Here is a 17,095-nt window from a genome sequence, read left to right on the forward strand (position 1 = left end):
AGACATTGAATACCCTATTTCAACATATCTATTGATGAAATACTTTTACTCGTGGAGACCAATCGTTCAAACACAGACAGACACAGCAGAGATATTAAACACAGCTAGCTAGTCAGCTGCATAATCATGGCTTGCCTGCTTCTTATTAAGAAATATATGTTGTTGCAACATCTAATTATTATTGTTGTTTATTATATAATTATGGTAACCTGTTTCTACTTGCTATCAGCATTTCTAGGTCCTGCTATACAGTACTTCTATATATGTCCTTAATGCTGTAAGAATTGTGATGTCACATTCATTGTGATTGAGCAACTGCAAAAGCCAACTGCAAAAGCCAACTGCAAGCCAACTGCAAAAGTCAACTGCGAACTGCAGAAGCCAACTGCAAAAGTCAACTGCGAACTGCAAAAGCCAACTTCAGAAGTGCATGTAGTTGAACTGCAAAATGAACCGCAAATGCAATTAGTTTTTGCTGAGCTGTATAGATCTATAGAGCTATGAAACTAAAAACAAGTTTCTCTACCTTGTTATTTTTTATGTTTGTCAATGCTCAAGGTGACATCACTCAGAGTCAGAATATAGAGATGGCAATGAGATTGTGTTCAACTGTGAGTTCTTTGGAAACGTGATTACGATTGGAGTGGTCAGTCTCCGTGCTGACAGTTCGAATGATACTGAAACATCTATTGGTACAAGCACACACACAAAGACATTCACCGTAACTCCATCAGATGAGAAGGCTGCTTATTGTGAAGCTGGTGGTGTGTCCACAGATTTGGTATATTTTGGAGGTGAGCAGATAATTACTTAGGCAATATTATAATAGTTGCAATGTAATATTTGTAGTTTACTCGGCTACAGACCAGATTGATACAGTTATGTAATGTCTATAATTATAGTCAATTACGTAGATTTATGTATGACCTGTATATTAATTATTTATACAGCAATACCTGTTCTGGAACCAACTGTAACAAGACTACTTGCGATTGTCGGAAGTGAACTTATACTAGTATGTCCTTATGAACTAGGCACAGCAAGTGATCATATAAGCCCCTACCATCATATCTGGTTTAATACAGACAATTCCAACGTTGCAATCCCAGAAGAGTTTAATCGAATACTGAATGCTTCTGTTTCAAAGCAGTCACCTAATTTTTCTACTTATACCTGTGCTCTGAGGATGCAAGAATGCAGTGCATGTGAATCAGTGGTTGAGTATCCTTCTTTTAATAGACCACAATTTCAATTGACTAAAGTTGGTAAGTTCATATGCTTATTATATATAATGATGAATGAATCATTATGTACAATATCACTGCAGTGCCACTTTCAATTGATGTTGCCCCTGTTACCCGAAATGTGTCCGCTGGTTCTCCTGCCACCTTTGAGTGTGCTGCCAATGGAACGAGTATAGAGATTATATGGATGTATAATGGAGATAGCTACACTGCTGACGATGGAAATGTAACCACCTCCCGCATAGACTCGCCTTATATTCGGAGCATATTAAAATTATCATCCCCTTCCAGCAATGGAAGTGTTATTTGCATTGTTCGTCAATTGTTTGATGGTACCGTTTCATCACTGAATAACAACGACTTTAGCAACAGTTTACCAGAACAGATCATGAACTCTACTGCAGAGCTCATAGTAATACCAGGAACAACCTCTCCTACCACTATGCGTACTACCTCTGCCACTACTCTCCCTACTACCTCAACAGCTGGTATGTGATTGTGCATGGAGGTATTTAATAAGTGTATCCATGCACTGCTGATCATGAGCTATTATTATACTGTGCCGGTATATGATTCCCATGATTATTGTATACCATAATTATTACTAGAATGTTTTGCGGGTGAAAACCTTTGCTAATGAGCCAAATCAGCAAAAATTGACCTTTTGCGATCTATATCTATTGTGTTCTGGCAAGGATCATGTGTATTTATATAGGCTGTTTTGCAGGGATCTAGAAGCCCAAAGGCACTGATTTAGTATCCCGAGTGTAGTGAGGGTACTACAAGTGGCTGAGGGCTTCTAAATCACATGGACACAGACAAAACAGTGTCTAACTCATTTAGATACTAGTGCGCATGCGTGAAACCGCTTGACTACAATACAATTACTTGACAACGGGATACTATAGGTATATACTAAGTAAATTTGCAGGTACACTAAGTCCCATAGTATACCTGCTCTGAGGCACTATTCCCATGTACTTTCCATGTAGATCTTATCAAAATAATAGTGTCTAATTTAGGTTTTACGATTTTATTTTGGCGAATTGATTAAACCTTGCAAAGTTTGCTATTATACTCACAATAATTATTTCTTGACCGTTAAGCGTTGTACTCGTAGCATGCATGTATAATGGATAGTCTTTATAGGGCCTTATAATTATACATTGCTAAAAACTCACAAACATGCATGCTTACTCTTGACTTCCATTCCAGATACTAGTGCTGCAATAGCTGTCATCATCCTTACACTTGCTGCAACGGGGGCAGGCTTTTGCATAATATGTATAGTTTGTTTTGGGCTCTACAAACGAAGACAGCTGTTGAAAGCAAACCAACTTGCAAGAACTGGTTTAAGGTACTTAAAGTTTACATTTAGACCAGTATTTAAAACTATAAAACAAGCACTATAGGCTAAAATGAATGCATAACTTTTACAATTGAGACTCTGCATGGTTACCTTCAATGACTATATTAAGTTCATCTCTCTCCAGGCATGATCTTGCATTACCTGATAATACTATCCGACAACTGTCAACGTTAACTCCAATCAATGGCACACAAGAATCTACCCCGAGTACCAATGAGGTGAACAGCTCAGAGTTGCCGCCGGAGACGGTACCCCGATTTCCAACAACTGACCCTACAGCTCAAGTGTCTATTACCGATGGACATCACTCTTCCATATTGGAACCATCTATTGCTATCAACGATTCAAGAGGAGAATCCATTGCAAATGAAACTTCTACTGGCACAGAAAAAGCTTCCACTGCTGGGAAAAGTGTTGAAGAGGTTTCAAGTGCTATAGCCAATGCTTGTACGTTACATGAACTAATTGTGATTACTAAGAACTTTTGGTAGAAATGGCTAAAATTTAGTGCAATTGCTGGGCGTCTCAAGTGCGTAAGCTAGTCGGGTGCCGCCACTCTCTATATTTAATTTCTGAGCGAATATGTGTACAAGTTCAAGATTTAGGTTTGCGTGCATGCGCGCGCGCACTGTTAAAATGGTGGGTTAAATAACACACGTAGTGTGCTTGTTGCACTGCTTATATTTGTTTATAAACAAACTGAACAACAATCCCATAAATAATGTATTACTTCTTCGCTGACCTATATACACGGTACGGCTTTGTAGTCACATGATCACTCTGTGTCCATCCAGGGTCCCTGATACTTGGTAATGTGATGAAGCTGCCTGATCTACCAGAATCTCTAAAGATACCAGGATCTCAACTGAAACTGAGCAGTGATCCCATTGGACAAGGTGAGAGAATGTATCTTATTGTACTTGTACAGTGTGTATTTTATATTTCAAACACTGACAAATGAACTGGCTTGAATTGTTTCCAGGGGAAACTGGAATGGTGTACAAAGGTTTACTAATGAACTGGAAAGATGAGCCATTGCAAGCTGTGGCCGTGAAGACATTAAAAGGTAATTTTATATGTCTGCCTTATGTGCTGCTGGGAGCTGAAGGGAACCTCACTACATGTGTAGAAGAGCTGTTGTCTCCTATTAATTTTAGTAGTGTATTTGAAACAATTGGTGCATGTGTTCCAGTGACTAAAACGAACAATTAGGTTTGTTTTCCTCGTCGGATATTCAATTTCTGATGAGTGAGATTATCAAGATGAAGGATTTCAACCACCCTCACGTCATGCCCCTGATTGGAGTGTGTCTAGATGCCGGACCCGGTGTTTCCATGGTGATGCCACATATGACCAATGGGAGTGTACTAGATTATTTGAAAAAGGAGAGAAGTGGTTTAAAATTGACTGGAAACTGCAGCAAAGAAAAGGTCAGACACTAGCACTGTTAATGACTAAAATAGTGCTTCCCTTGGGCAGACCAACAGTGGTCGTAAAATAGGTGGCCTGCTAACATAGGCTAAATACATGCTATATATGGAGACTGCATGTGGAGGGTGTGTGCATGACCTGTTTATTGAGTGACCGCAATAATTATAGACATAACTAATCCGCTAAATATGAGCTCATATCCCGATCACCCACATGCATGCCTCTTTTTAATGAGCAAGCTGGAATTCCTGGGAACACAGCTGGTATAGAGTGAAACCTTATATTGTGGTCAGACTCACCCTTGAGCATGTAGACTAGTGGCCAGCTAACACAGGTCCTGGGAACAGAGTGAAACCTTATATTGTGGTCAGACTCACCCTTGAGCATGCAGACTAGTGGCCAGCTAACACAGGTCCTGAAAACACAGCTGGTATAGAGTGAAACCTTATATTGTGGTCAGACTCGCCCTTGAGCATGTAGACTAGTGGCCAACTAACACAGGTCCTGGGAACACAGCTAGTATAGACTTATATTGTGGTCAGACTCACCCTTGAGCATGCAGACTAGTGGCCAGCTAACGCAGGTACAAACATATGGAGAGACATTCCATACCTGGCTAGCGGACTCATACAGATACATGTACATGTGAATTGTGTTTTCTAAATCTACCATTGCTTTCGGGCCCAAATCTTCCATTTAAAGAGCATAATCCCATTAATTCTCACACTACACACACACGCACGCACGCACGCACACACACACACACACACACCACACGCACGCACGCACGCACACACACACACACACACACACACACACACACACACGCACACACACACACACACACAGGCACAGAGTGTCAGGAAGCTGTTGTTGAGAATGTGTCATCAGATTGCCCTAGGAATGGAATATCTCTCTCAGCAAAGATTCATTCATCGAGACTTGGCAGCACGGAACTGCATGTATGCCTTAAATATAATAATTGCATTGAGGTATCTGTACGTTTATACGTTATTACTACACCGTCTGTTCAGGTTGGACTCGAGTGGTGATGTCAAAGTTGGTGACTTTGGACTGGCCGAAGACGTCTACAGCACTGGATATTTTAGACAGAATGAACGAGCTGATATCAAGCTGCCCTACAAGTGGATGGCATTGGAAAGTCTAAACGATGCCATCTTCACTGAGAAAACAGATGTGGTACGTTTCAACTAGCTCTTAGTAATATTTCAATACCCCCTGCAGTGGTCGTACGGAGTGACTATGTGGGAGGTCTTCAGTGGCGGTCAGATTCCCTATCCTGGAGTAGACGTCAGGACTCTTGTCAAGTTCCTACAGAGAGGAAGCCGATTGGACGCTCCCGTTAACACTGCTTGTACTGCTGAAATGTGAGGGATACTTGTGCATGCAAGCATTGAGTGATCGTAACTTGATATGAATGGCCAATTTCAAAACTGAAAGATGCGTTTGTAGTTTTTAGGAAGAGAGGTCCTATAATTATGTGCTTAGCTATATTAACTTTATACCAGAGCTATTCTTGTTCCATATCACTCCAGCTCAGCGGTGATGCAGAGATGCTGGCTGGAGGATTATAAAGAGAGGCCATCCTTCACTGACCTGTCTTCAATAATGGACGCCATGCTCTCCTCTGTGTCTGACTATGTTGAACTGAACATGAAGCTCCCTCATAATAGCCAAGACTACATAGGTGATCAATGGCTGTAATTGTAACTGTACTGTTGGTACAATGTATATATATATGTACCTCTGACAAGATGAGATCATAATGTTCAAAACGCAATATTCCTAAGTCTCCGAAGCATTTGTTTTGATCTGTGTTAGCAAGGCTACCTCTTTTCACAGCCACTGTACATGGGGTGACAGTAACTGCATGGTGTCACTCGAAGATCACTGAACGGTCAGTATGTATTTTTTTAATTGCAGACATGAGTGGATACGACGATTTAAACGAGTCGCTCAGGAACAGAGCAATTAGGACCAACCCTTACAAGCTCTCAACAATAGTTTAATCATGTGTTTCTATCGTAGCAGTTGTTACTGACATAACTTCACTTGAATTGGTGCAAATGAATTTTGAAATATTCACAGGAATATGGCAATTATTAGCAATATATATATACAGGTTAAAAAGTGACTAGCTATCCGGTAACTTCTATACTTATACAGCACATCTATAGTTAGCAGTTAGTGTTTCAAACTATAATTATTTAATTTATGTACACAGCTAAATAACACCACAGTGTTATTCTAATCTGGTCACGCCCACCTGGTTGAGCTCGTGATGGACCTTGTTGAAGATCAGTGCCTTGTCGTAGTCGGCCGTGTACCTCTTCACAATATCATGTACTGCATGGAGGAGCAAACAATTGGTAATTAATTGAGAACTCAATAGGAATCATTAATTAATGTACTGCTGTGTATACTCTAAGAACTGGATTTTGTTTTCACATTTCGTGATTACTCTATATGTAGATCACCCTCTATAATACAGACAGGATATAATGAGCCCCAAATTCTCCATAGCTTGTGTTTCAACCTTTGTTAGCAGGCTACCTCTTTATTATAGCCACTGTTGGTCTGCTTGAAACAAATTTCACTGTACGTTAGCATGTTAATTAACAGGATATAGCTAGGCATTATTTATAACTACTGTGAGTACTATAATCGTTTGTAGTCTTTTAGCTAGCTAGGAGAGCAAGTTTTGGTGTTGTGCTTCCGTATATTCTCTTCTTTCTCCGTACACTCACAATTCCTCCGTGAAACTTCATGGATAGTCTTTATAGGGCCTTATAATTATACATTGCTAAAAACTCACAAACATGACATGCTTACTCTTGACTCCCATTTCAGATACTGGTGCAAAGAAAAGGTCAGATAATAGCAAAGGGTTTAATTTCTAATGACTAAATACTGAGGAGACTTCTTTTAGAGTATATAGTGCTTCTTTAGCTTGGGCAGACCAGAAGTGGTCGTAAAAGAGGTGGCCTGCTAAACACACAGGTTCAAATACATGCAATAGACATGACTTATCGGCCATAGCTCACAAACCATTGTTCCTTATGAGCTCATATCCCGATCACCCACATGCATGCCTCTTTTTGATGAGCCAGCTGGAATTCCTGGGAACACAGTTGGTATAGAGTGAAACCTTATTATTATTGTGGTCAGACTCACCCTTGAGCATGTAGACTAAATAAAGAAGTGGCCAGCTAACACAGGTCCATTATGCTATGGAGACGTTGCATGGGGCCCATTAACCTGGCTAGCGGAAAGGGCTCATACTGAATTGTGTTCTAAATCTACGATTGCCCAAATTTTCCATTTTAAAGAGCATAATATTACTCATTCTTACACTACACACACACACACACACACACACACACACACACACACACACACACACACACACACACACACACACACACACACACACACACACACACACACACACACACACACACACACACACACACACACACACACACACACACACACACACACACACACACACACACACGCGCACACACACGCACGCACACACACACACACACATGCACACACGCACGCACGCACACACACACACACACACACCCACACACACACACACACACACACACACACACACACACACACACACACACACAGGCACAGAGTGTCAGGAAGCTGTTGTTGAGAATGTGTCATCAGATTGCACTAGGAATGGAATATCTCTCTCAGCAAAGATTCATTCATCGAGACTTGGCAGCACGGAACTGCATGTACGCTTATAAAGTATATAGTGTAGGCACTGATTTAGTATCCCGAGCGTAGCAAGTGGCTGAGGGCTTCTAAATCACACAGGCACCTCCAAAACAGTGTCTAACTCATTTAGATACTAGTACACATGTGCAAACCTTGCCATTGAGGCTTGACTACAATACAATTACTTAACAATGGAAGACTAAGTAAATTACAGGTATACAAGTCCCATAGTGAGGCACTTTTCCTATATGTACTAGATCTTATCAACTATAGTGTCTATAATCCCCATTGAATAAGAGTAATTGCAATAATATATGCATTGAGACGATAGGATATACGATAATCGATAGTCTATACCTAGTTACTGAATATCAAGGACCTTTCAATTGAAATGCCAAATGTGCAATAGAAATCACTGCACAATTGATCAGTACAATGTATACCGATAAGCAGTTCATTGAGACTGCAACTGTCTGTTCAGGTTGGACTCTAGTGGTGATGTCAGAGTTGGTGACTTTGGACTGGCCGAGGACGTCTACAGCACTGGATATTTTAAACAGAATGAACGAGCCGATATCAAGCTGCCCTACAAGTGGATGGCATTGGAGAGTCTAAACGATGCCATCTTCACTGAGAAAACAGATGTGGTACGTTTCAACTATAGCTTTTGCAAACTACACATTTTTCAATATTTCAATACCCCCTGCAGTGGTCGTACGGAGTGACTATGTGGGAGGTCTTCAGTGGTGGTCAGATTCCCTATCCTGGAGTAGATGTCGGGACTCTTGTCAAGTTCCTTCAGAGAGGAAGCCGATTGGACGCTCCCGTTAACACTGCCTGTACTACTGAAATGTGAGTCAGTTGGTGCATGCAACCATTGAGGGCTCGTTACTTGTCATTGAGTGGCCATTTTCAAGATTGAAAGATGCGTCTTTTAGTTTTTAGGAAAGTCAATAATTTTGTGTGTTCAACTAAGGCCACTCCAAGTGACACTCTGGTTTCTGGTCCTGAAGTTTTTCTAATTGCATGCGGGCGGGCGGCTTTTCTCATTATGTCATATCAATTTCACCTTATGAATCTCATTATTTTGCAAATGAATATCATTATCACACTATTTTTTGCCACATGGGACTATTCTGCGCATGCGTAGTAATAGAAATCCAATAATGAGATAGAAATCCAAGAATAAAATTTGATGCGGGTGGTGGACCAGAAACCAGAGTATCACTTGGAGTGGCCTAACCTAGAACGCTGCTTTTAAATTATCTCACTCCAGCTCAGCGGTGATGCAGAGATGCTGGCTGGAGGATTCTAAAGAGAGGCCATCCTTCACTGACCTGTCTTCAATAATGGACGCCATGCTCTCCTCTGTGTCTGACACCACTGAACTGAACATGGAGCTCCCTCATAATAGCCAAGACCCCATAGGTGATCAATAGCTGTATCTTTAACTGCACTGTTGGTACAATGTATCTCTAACAAGTAATGAGATCATAATCATATACAGTTTAGATCCAATACCCCAAACTCTCCACAGCAGCATGTGTTAGTAGACCACCTCTTCATAATATTGTTACCAAGGCGACTGCAAAATATATGCTTCGCTTCGAAAATTGTTTATTTTTGCAGACATGAGTGGATACGATGATTTAAATGAGGCACTAAGGAATAGAGCGACAAGAACTGACTAATAGCCAGCAATTATTTTTACTCATCTAAACGTGTTTCTATAGTAGGAATTATTTTTACTGTATTGATTTCACTTGATAATGTTCACAGCAATATACGGCATTATTATACGTACTAAAAAGTTATCTGCTAACTCTCCTCTGGTACACGATAGTATGTAAGACTATTGGCTTCAATATTCCAATCAGCCAAGCAAATAATTTTTATCGCTGAGTCTTGACAGCAGAGTGCCTTTATACGCAGAGTGGCCATTCCCCTGTAGGTATCAGCTACACTGTGGTCGGAGATAACTTCAGATATACGTAGATTCACAACTACATCATCGTCAGCTCCCTTACGAAGTTGCTCGTGCTGATAGTTGCCATAGGTGATTAGGATCGTGACGGTCATTTTGATTCTAATGGTGGTGCCTTCGTGACTATAATTATATACTATTATAAAGCTTAGGTACATTTGTTGACATGGCAGTATAGAGCTATATATACGGTATTTAAGCTTGTTGCATACCACCACACATCTTAAAGTTTCTTAGCTTTCATTTATGACCATCATAACCATCCTTCACTGACTTGTCTTCAATAATGGACGCCATGCTCTCCTCTGTGTCTGACTATGCTGAACTGAACATGGAGCTCCCTCATAATAGCCAAGACCCCATAGGTGCATGATCAATGGCTGCATGTGTCTGTAACTGTAGACAATGTATTATTTTAAGTAACAAGAATAGTATAGCCAACCCCACTTCAAAGTGCATGTGTTAGTGACCACCTCTTCATTATGACCATTGTATACCACAATTAATTAATTAAGCTAGCAAAAAAATGTTACTGCAACAAATTTATGCTTGATATTTTTGCAGACATAAGTGCATGGATACGATGATTTAAACGAGTCGCTAAGGAACAGAGTGACAAAAACTGACCAATTGCCAACATTATCTCGTTACTAGATTGATCACATGTTTCTACTGTATAGCAATTCTATATTGCATTTTACTTAAACAAAAATGTTCAGAGCGATATACGGCAATAATTATTATACAGACTAAGGAGTTCTGCAAACTTTTACTTGTTACATGTGTTCAAAAGTCATGGCTTCAATATTCAATCAGCCATGCATGCAAATATAATTTTGCTCATCAGTACTTGACAGAGTTAATTCCCGGCTATATATATAGGTATCAGCTGCACCATGGTCGGAGATAACTTCAGATATATGTAGATTCACAACTACATCATCGCCAGCTCCCTTACGAAGTTGCTTGGGCTGATAGTTGCCATAGGTGATTGGGATTGTGATGGTCATGTTAATTACAATGTTGGTGCCTTCATGACTATACCATCACATCAAGTTTCATCCGTGGGTATGACAGCAATAGGCATTTATTAATGCAATGCTTGTTAATGTTGTCATGTAGTGGCCAGAGTGATGGGTCTGTGTGGAGGGTAGGTTGTTGGTACGGTGGGTTCACTGGTTATAGTCGAGGGAATAGTTGAGTGTTGCAGTCTGCTTCACTACAGATCAACTTTCGCCAATAATAGTGCGCATGCGCAATAACTAAATAAAGCTTGATTACTACATGTATAAAGTTTCATCATGACAGCAGTAGGTATTTGTTGATGCAATGCTTGTTAATGTTTCCATAGTGGCCTCAGTGATGGGTCTGTATGGAGGGTAGGTTGTTGGTACTGTAGGTTCACTGCATGGGTTCACTAGGTAGGCGAGGGAATAGTTGAGTCTTGCAGTCTGCTTCAATAGCATTGTACACACTCACCGTGCTTTTATCAGCTAGCCCACTGCAAGATTTCCCCCAGTTATCAAAGGATTGGTCACTTTTTGTCAAGTTCAAGTTATATATACTCCAATCTTCAATACCCATAATTTGCAGCTCACCCTGAGAATGTAAGCCAATAATAGTGCGCATGCGCAGTAACTGTAGATCATCTAATGATTATGGAGCTGGAGGTGTCTTCCCTCCGCTAATTGTTGTGTACAACATAATTATAGTTTTTGCTGAGCTGTAGATCTATAGAGCTATGAAACTAAAAACAAGTTTCTCCACCTTGTTATTTTTTATGTTTGTCAATGCTCAAGGCGACATCACTCAGAGTCAGAGTAGAGACGACAATGAGATTACGGTCAACTGTGTGTCCTTTGGAAATAGAGAGATTGAGATTAGAGTAGTCAGTCTCCATGTTGATGGTTCGAATGATACTGAAATATTTGTCGATGAGTCTACTAGTATCACAGAGGCTACATTCACCGTAATTCCATCAGTTGAGAAGGCTGCTTATTGTGAAGTTGGTGGTATGTCCACAGATTTGGTATATTTTGGAGGTGAGCAGATAATTACTTAGTCAATAGCTAATAGTTACAATGTAATATTTGTAGTTTACTCGGCTACAGACCAGATTGATACAATTATGTAATGTCTATAGTCAATTACGTAGATTTATGTATGACCTGTATGTATATTTATACAGTAATACCTGTTCTGGAACCAACTGTAACAAGACTTCTTGCGATTGTCGAAAGTGTACATACACTAGTATGTCCTTATGAACTAGGCACAGCAAGTGATCATATTCGCCCCTACCATCACATCTGGTTTAATACATATGTGTCAAACAATGTAATCCCAGGAGAGTTTAGTCAAACACTGACTATTTCTATTACAAGGCAGTCACCTGATGTCACTACCTATACCTGTGCTCTGAGGATGCAGGAATGCAGTGCATGTGAACAAGTGGTCGATTATCCTGCTTTGAATAGACCACAATTTCAATTGACTAAAGTTGGTAAGTTCATATGCTTATGTATAATGATGAATGAATCATTATGTACAATATCACTGCAGTGCCACTTTCAATTGATGTTGCCCTTGTTACTCAAACTGTGTCTGCTGGTTCTCCTGTCACCTTTGAGTGTGCTGCCGAGGGAACGAGTGTAGAGATCCAATGGCTATATAATGGAGATACCTACACTGCTGACGATACAAATGTAACCACCTCCTGCATAGACTCGGCTTATGTTCGGAGCATATTAGAATTATCGTCCCCTTCCAGCAGTGGATTTGTTATTTGCATTTTTCATCAATCGTTTGATGGTACCATTTCATCACTGAACAACAACAACAACTTTGACAACAGTTTACCAGAACAGATCACAAGCTCTACTGCACAGCTTATAGTAACAACCTCTAATGCCATTACTATGCCTACTAATTCTACTGCAACAGGTATTATATAAATGGTTTGTGTGGGCCCTGTAAGGATTTTGTCCCAAGGGTGATTGAGCTGTCTAATAACCACAGGGTCTGTAGAGACTAGCTTGACAATAGTGTATTATATCACTGTATGCATGTACCATACCCTCGCGAAAATAGGACCATCCCCTCTTTTGCTTCAAAGTTCTTGCACAAGGGTATTTTGACTTGATTATACGCCCACCCAGAATGAACAGTTAGTTGCAGAGAAAGGTAACAACTAACACAAATCTCAGAACAAAGTCATCACCTGCAAACTTTGTCCATCTTTTGGGAAGTTCCTGCTGCTACTTCTGACGAGCAATGAATAGAGTCAGAGTCCACTTCTTCATGTTCATTCTTATCATGCTTCAATCGTACTCATGCATTAGTTTATAACATTGTTATTGTCAATGAAAATACAGACATAGCCACAAGTGTAAGCCTCGATTTGAGGGTGGGCATATATTCGAGTGAAAACTCGCTGTTTGCGATTATAAGTCTGAGTGGGCGTATTCTCGCGAGGGTACAGTACAATTATTATTGTAAGAAATAAGGATTATAACAGTCTTGCTCTTGAACTTCAGGTACACCTCTAAGTGTGAGCGTTGTAATTGGAACCACTGCGGCCATTATTATCATTATTTTGTTTGTTTCATTGAGCTGGGTTATAGTTTGTGTTCGGATCTACAAGCGAAGAAAACTGTCGAGAACACAACAACCTGCAACTGACAATGTGCTGACTCAGAGGTAATCCGTAATACAATTTTATAGACACATTTCTCATTGTGCAAAAGCTATAGAAATAATTATTAGAGATGCACAACTTTTCATGAGACACATACCTCTTTATGATCTCGCATCCTTATCTGCTATTATCATCAGACCAATTTATCCACTGTCAACTCCTTTTGATGAGACCTCTACAACTGGTCGTACATCTCAAGTATCTCTCACCGATAGACATCACTCTTTTAAACCATCTACTGATATTGATGAAGAAGAGTCCACTGCAAACGAAACTCTTAATGTCACAGGAAAAGCCTCTGAGGGAAGTGTTGAAGAGGTTTCAAGTGCTATAGCCAATGCTTGTACGTTACATGAACTAATTATAATAATGTGTGCATGCAAGATTACTAAAACCTTTTGGCTAAAATTTAGTTCAATTGCTGGGCCTCTCAAGCACGTAAGTTAGTCGGACGCTGCCGCCCTCTAATTTCGAGCAATTAATTATGTGTAAACTATTGTACAAGTTCACAATTTGGGCTTGCGTGCATACAATACCAATATGTACTTCTTCACTGACCTATGTATACGGTATGGTATACGTACAGCTTTGTAGTCACATGATCACTCCGTCCAGGGTCACTGATACTTGGTAATGTGATGAAGCTGCCTGATCTATCAGAATCTCTAAAGATACCAGGATCTCAGCTGAAACTGAGCAGTGATCCCATTGGACAAGGTGAGAGATATTACGTACGTATCTTCTATTGTACATGTACAGTACGTGTATTTCTTATTTTGCATGATCAGCACCGTATAAAAATTGTTGCAAAACCTTGTTTCCAGGGGAAACTGGAATGGTGTACAAAGGTTTACTAATGAATTGGAAAGATGAGCCATTGCAAGCTGTGGCTGTGAAGACATTGAAAGGTAACTTACACAACCAGCTAGCTACATGTTATATAAATGTAGCTATTGAAATACCAAATCAAATGTACAATCACCTTTTATATATATAATTATGTATCGTCTTATTTTTAGGTTTATTTTCTTCTTCGGATATTCAAATTCTGATGAGTGAGATTATCAAGATGAAGGATTTCAACCACCCTCACGTCATGCCCCTGATTGGAGTGTGTCTAGATGCCGGACCCGGTGTTTCCATGGTGATGCCACATATGACCAATGGGAGTGTACTGGATTATTTGAAAAAGGAGAGAAATGGTTTAAAATTGACTGATAATTGCAGCAAAGAAAAGGTCAGACACGTACTAGCAAATGGCTTGATTTCTAACTGCATGGAGACTTCTTAGAGTAGTGCTTCCCTTGGGCAGACCAGAAGTGGTCGTAAAAGAGGCAGCCTGCTAACACACAAGTTCAAACACATGCCATATATGGAGACTTGTTATTAACCTGGCATGACTTGCATGCTTCACACTTTATGACATGACTCACCCGGCCATACCACTAGGTTCCTATATTATGAGCTCACACCCAGATCACACACCATATATGCCTCTAATACAATTATCACACCCACACCACATATGCTTCTTTTGGATGAGCCAGCTGGGGTTCCTAGAAACACAGCTCTTGGTACAGTGAAACCTTATACTGTGGTAGACCAACAGTCCAACAGTGGTTGTAATAAAGGAAGTGGCTGCTAACACAGACAGGCCAAATACATGCTGTGGAAACATTGTATGGTGCCCATTAACCTGGCTAGCAGAAAGTATATAGACTCTATAGGCTCATGCATATAATTATATGCAGATACATCAACGATTCCCAAATATTCCATTGATAAGTGTAATCCATTCTCACACTACACACACACACACACACACACACACACACACACACACACACACACACACACACACACACACACACACACACACACACACACACACACACACACACACACACACACACACACACACACACACACACACACACACACACACACACACACACACACACACACACACACACACACACACACACACACACACACACACACACACACACACACACACACACACACACACACACACACACACACACACACACACACACACACACACACACACACACACACACACACACACACACACACACACACACACACACACACACACACACACACACACACACACACACACACACACACACACACACACACACACACACACACACACACACACACACACACACACACACACACACACACACACACACACACACACACACACACACACACACACACACACACACACACACACACACACACACACACACACACACACACACACACACACACACACACACACACACACACACACACACACACACACACAGGCACAGAGTGTCAGGAAGCTGCTGTTGAGAATGTGTCATCAGATTGCCCTAGGAATGGAATATCTCTCTCAGCAAAGATTCATTCATCGAGACTTGGCAGCACGGAACTGCATGTATGCTTACATATACTAATTGCATTGAGGTGTCTGTACGTTTATACGTTATTACTACAACCGTCTGTTCAGGTTGGACTCGAGTGGTGATGTCAGAGTTGGTGACTTTGGACTGGCCGAGGACGTCTACAGCACTGGATATTTTAGACAGAATGAACGAGCTGATATCAAGCTGCCCTACAAGTGGATGGCATTGGAAAGTCTAAACGATGCCATCTTCACTGAGAAAACAGATGTGGTGCGTTTCAACTAGCTCTTAATAAAATAATACAATACCCCTGCAGTGGTCGTACGGAGTGACTATGTGGGAGGTCTTCAGTGGTGGTCAGATTCCCTATCCTGGAGTAAACGTCAGGACTCTTGTCAAGTTCCTACAGAGAGGAAGCCGATTGGACGCTCCCGTTAACACTGCCTGTACTGCTGAAATGTGAGGGATACTTGTGCATGCAAGCATTGAGTGATCGTAACTTGATATGAATGGTCAATTTCAAAACTGAAAGATGCGTTTGTAGTTTTTAGGGAGAGGTCCTATAATTATGTGCTTAGCTATATTAACTTTATACCAGAGCTATTTTTGTTCCACATTACTCCAGCTCAGCGGTGATGCAGAGATGCTGGCTGGAGGATTCTGAAGAGAGATCATCCTTCACTGACCTGTCTTCAATAATGGACGCCATGCTCTCCTCTGTGTCTGACTATGCTGAACTGAACATGGAGCTCCCTCATAATAGCCAAGACCCCATAGGTGATCAATGGCTGTATCTGTCACTGCACTGTTAGTACAATGTATGTACCTCTGACAAGATGAGATCATTATGTTCAAACGCAATATTCCTAAGTCTCCAAAGCATTTGTTTTGACCTGTGTTAGCAGGCTGCCACTGTACACTGTACACTGTACATGGGGTGACAGTGATTATTGGTGTCACTTGAAGATCACTGAACGATCAGTATGTATTTTTTAATTGCAGACATGAGTGGATACGACGATTTAAACGAGTCACTAAGGAACAGAGCAATTAGGACCAACCCTTACAAGCTCTCAACAATAGTTTAATCATGTGTTTCTATCGTAGCAGTTGTTACTGAAATAACTTCACTTGAATTGGTGCAAATGAACTTTATTAATGTTCACAGGAATATGGCAATTATTAGCA

At 40.6% G+C, this 17,095-nt stretch overlaps 4 protein-coding genes across 4 annotated transcripts; all 4 read left to right on the forward strand.

The window, feature by feature from the left end:
- The first annotated feature begins 444 nt into the window (after positions 1-444).
- Positions 445-8,427, forward strand: LOC135337907 (fibroblast growth factor receptor 4-like). Its single transcript, XM_064533927.1, has 15 exons — positions 445-794; positions 951-1,265; positions 1,328-1,732; positions 2,460-2,601; positions 2,738-3,060; positions 3,408-3,509; positions 3,596-3,679; positions 3,826-4,043; positions 4,894-5,006; positions 5,079-5,244; positions 5,290-5,432; positions 5,601-5,752; positions 5,989-6,434; positions 7,711-7,823; positions 8,288-8,427. Exons 2-13 carry the CDS (start codon positions 1,187-1,189, stop codon positions 6,072-6,074), a joined length of 2,013 nt encoding a protein of 670 aa, XP_064389997.1. The 5' UTR covers positions 445-794; positions 951-1,186; the 3' UTR covers positions 6,075-6,434; positions 7,711-7,823; positions 8,288-8,427.
- On the forward strand, positions 8,077-9,633 carry LOC135337919 (fibroblast growth factor receptor-like). The gene is made up of 4 exons (XM_064533943.1): positions 8,077-8,453; positions 8,516-8,658; positions 9,083-9,234; positions 9,436-9,633. The coding sequence occupies exons 1-4, from the start codon at positions 8,403-8,405 to the stop codon at positions 9,495-9,497; spliced, it is 408 nt and encodes a 135-aa protein (XP_064390013.1). The 5' UTR covers positions 8,077-8,402; the 3' UTR covers positions 9,498-9,633.
- A 1,817-nt stretch (positions 9,634-11,450) lies between these two features.
- Positions 11,451-12,744, forward strand: LOC135337190 (uncharacterized). The gene is made up of 3 exons (XM_064533089.1): positions 11,451-11,832; positions 11,979-12,293; positions 12,353-12,744. Exons 1-3 carry the CDS (start codon positions 11,532-11,534, stop codon positions 12,742-12,744), a joined length of 1,008 nt encoding a protein of 335 aa, XP_064389159.1. The 5' UTR covers positions 11,451-11,531.
- Positions 12,745-13,333: 589 nt separating this feature from the next.
- Positions 13,334-17,095, forward strand: LOC135337916 (tyrosine-protein kinase receptor UFO-like). The gene is made up of 10 exons (XM_064533940.1): positions 13,334-13,489; positions 13,625-13,830; positions 14,103-14,204; positions 14,312-14,395; positions 14,507-14,724; positions 15,827-15,939; positions 16,012-16,177; positions 16,224-16,366; positions 16,533-16,684; positions 16,910-17,095. The coding sequence occupies exons 3-10, from the start codon at positions 14,126-14,128 to the stop codon at positions 16,993-16,995; spliced, it is 1,041 nt and encodes a 346-aa protein (XP_064390010.1). The 5' UTR covers positions 13,334-13,489; positions 13,625-13,830; positions 14,103-14,125; the 3' UTR covers positions 16,996-17,095.

This window comes from Halichondria panicea, chromosome 6, assembly GCF_963675165.1.
Source record: "Halichondria panicea chromosome 6, odHalPani1.1, whole genome shotgun sequence".
Lineage (NCBI taxonomy): Eukaryota > Metazoa > Porifera > Demospongiae > Suberitida > Halichondriidae > Halichondria > Halichondria panicea.

What these genes read in the sequence shown, in the direction of transcription:
- LOC135337916 (XM_064533940.1), top strand. Translation starts at nt 14,126, where the DNA reads ATGAAGCTGCCTGATCTATCAGAATCTCTAAAGATACCAGGATCTCAG. An exon ending in CAGTGATCCCATTGGACAAG is followed by an intron (nt 14,205 to 14,311) that starts GTGAGAGATATT and finishes CCTTGTTTCCAG; the next exon opens with GGGAAACTGGAATGGTGTAC. An exon ending in ATAATTGCAGCAAAGAAAAG is followed by an intron (nt 14,725 to 15,826) that starts GTCAGACACGTA and finishes ACACACACACAG; the next exon opens with GCACAGAGTGTCAGGAAGCT.
- LOC135337190 (XM_064533089.1), top strand. Translation starts at nt 11,532, where the DNA reads ATGAAACTAAAAACAAGTTTCTCCACCTTGTTATTTTTTATGTTTGTC. An exon ending in AGATTTGGTATATTTTGGAG is followed by an intron (nt 11,833 to 11,978) that starts GTGAGCAGATAA and finishes ATATTTATACAG; the next exon opens with TAATACCTGTTCTGGAACCA. An exon ending in ATTTCAATTGACTAAAGTTG is followed by an intron (nt 12,294 to 12,352) that starts GTAAGTTCATAT and finishes ATATCACTGCAG; the next exon opens with TGCCACTTTCAATTGATGTT.
- LOC135337919 (XM_064533943.1), top strand. Translation starts at nt 8,403, where the DNA reads ATGGCATTGGAGAGTCTAAACGATGCCATCTTCACTGAGAAAACAGAT. An exon ending in TCACTGAGAAAACAGATGTG is followed by an intron (nt 8,454 to 8,515) that starts GTACGTTTCAAC and finishes TACCCCCTGCAG; the next exon opens with TGGTCGTACGGAGTGACTAT. An exon ending in TAATAGCCAAGACCCCATAG is followed by an intron (nt 9,235 to 9,435) that starts GTGATCAATAGC and finishes TTATTTTTGCAG; the next exon opens with ACATGAGTGGATACGATGAT.
- LOC135337907 (XM_064533927.1), top strand. Translation starts at nt 1,187, where the DNA reads ATGCAAGAATGCAGTGCATGTGAATCAGTGGTTGAGTATCCTTCTTTT. An exon ending in ACTGCTTGTACTGCTGAAAT is followed by an intron (nt 5,433 to 5,600) that starts GTGAGGGATACT and finishes ATATCACTCCAG; the next exon opens with CTCAGCGGTGATGCAGAGAT. An exon ending in TAATAGCCAAGACTACATAG is followed by an intron (nt 5,753 to 5,988) that starts GTGATCAATGGC and finishes TTTTAATTGCAG; the next exon opens with ACATGAGTGGATACGACGAT.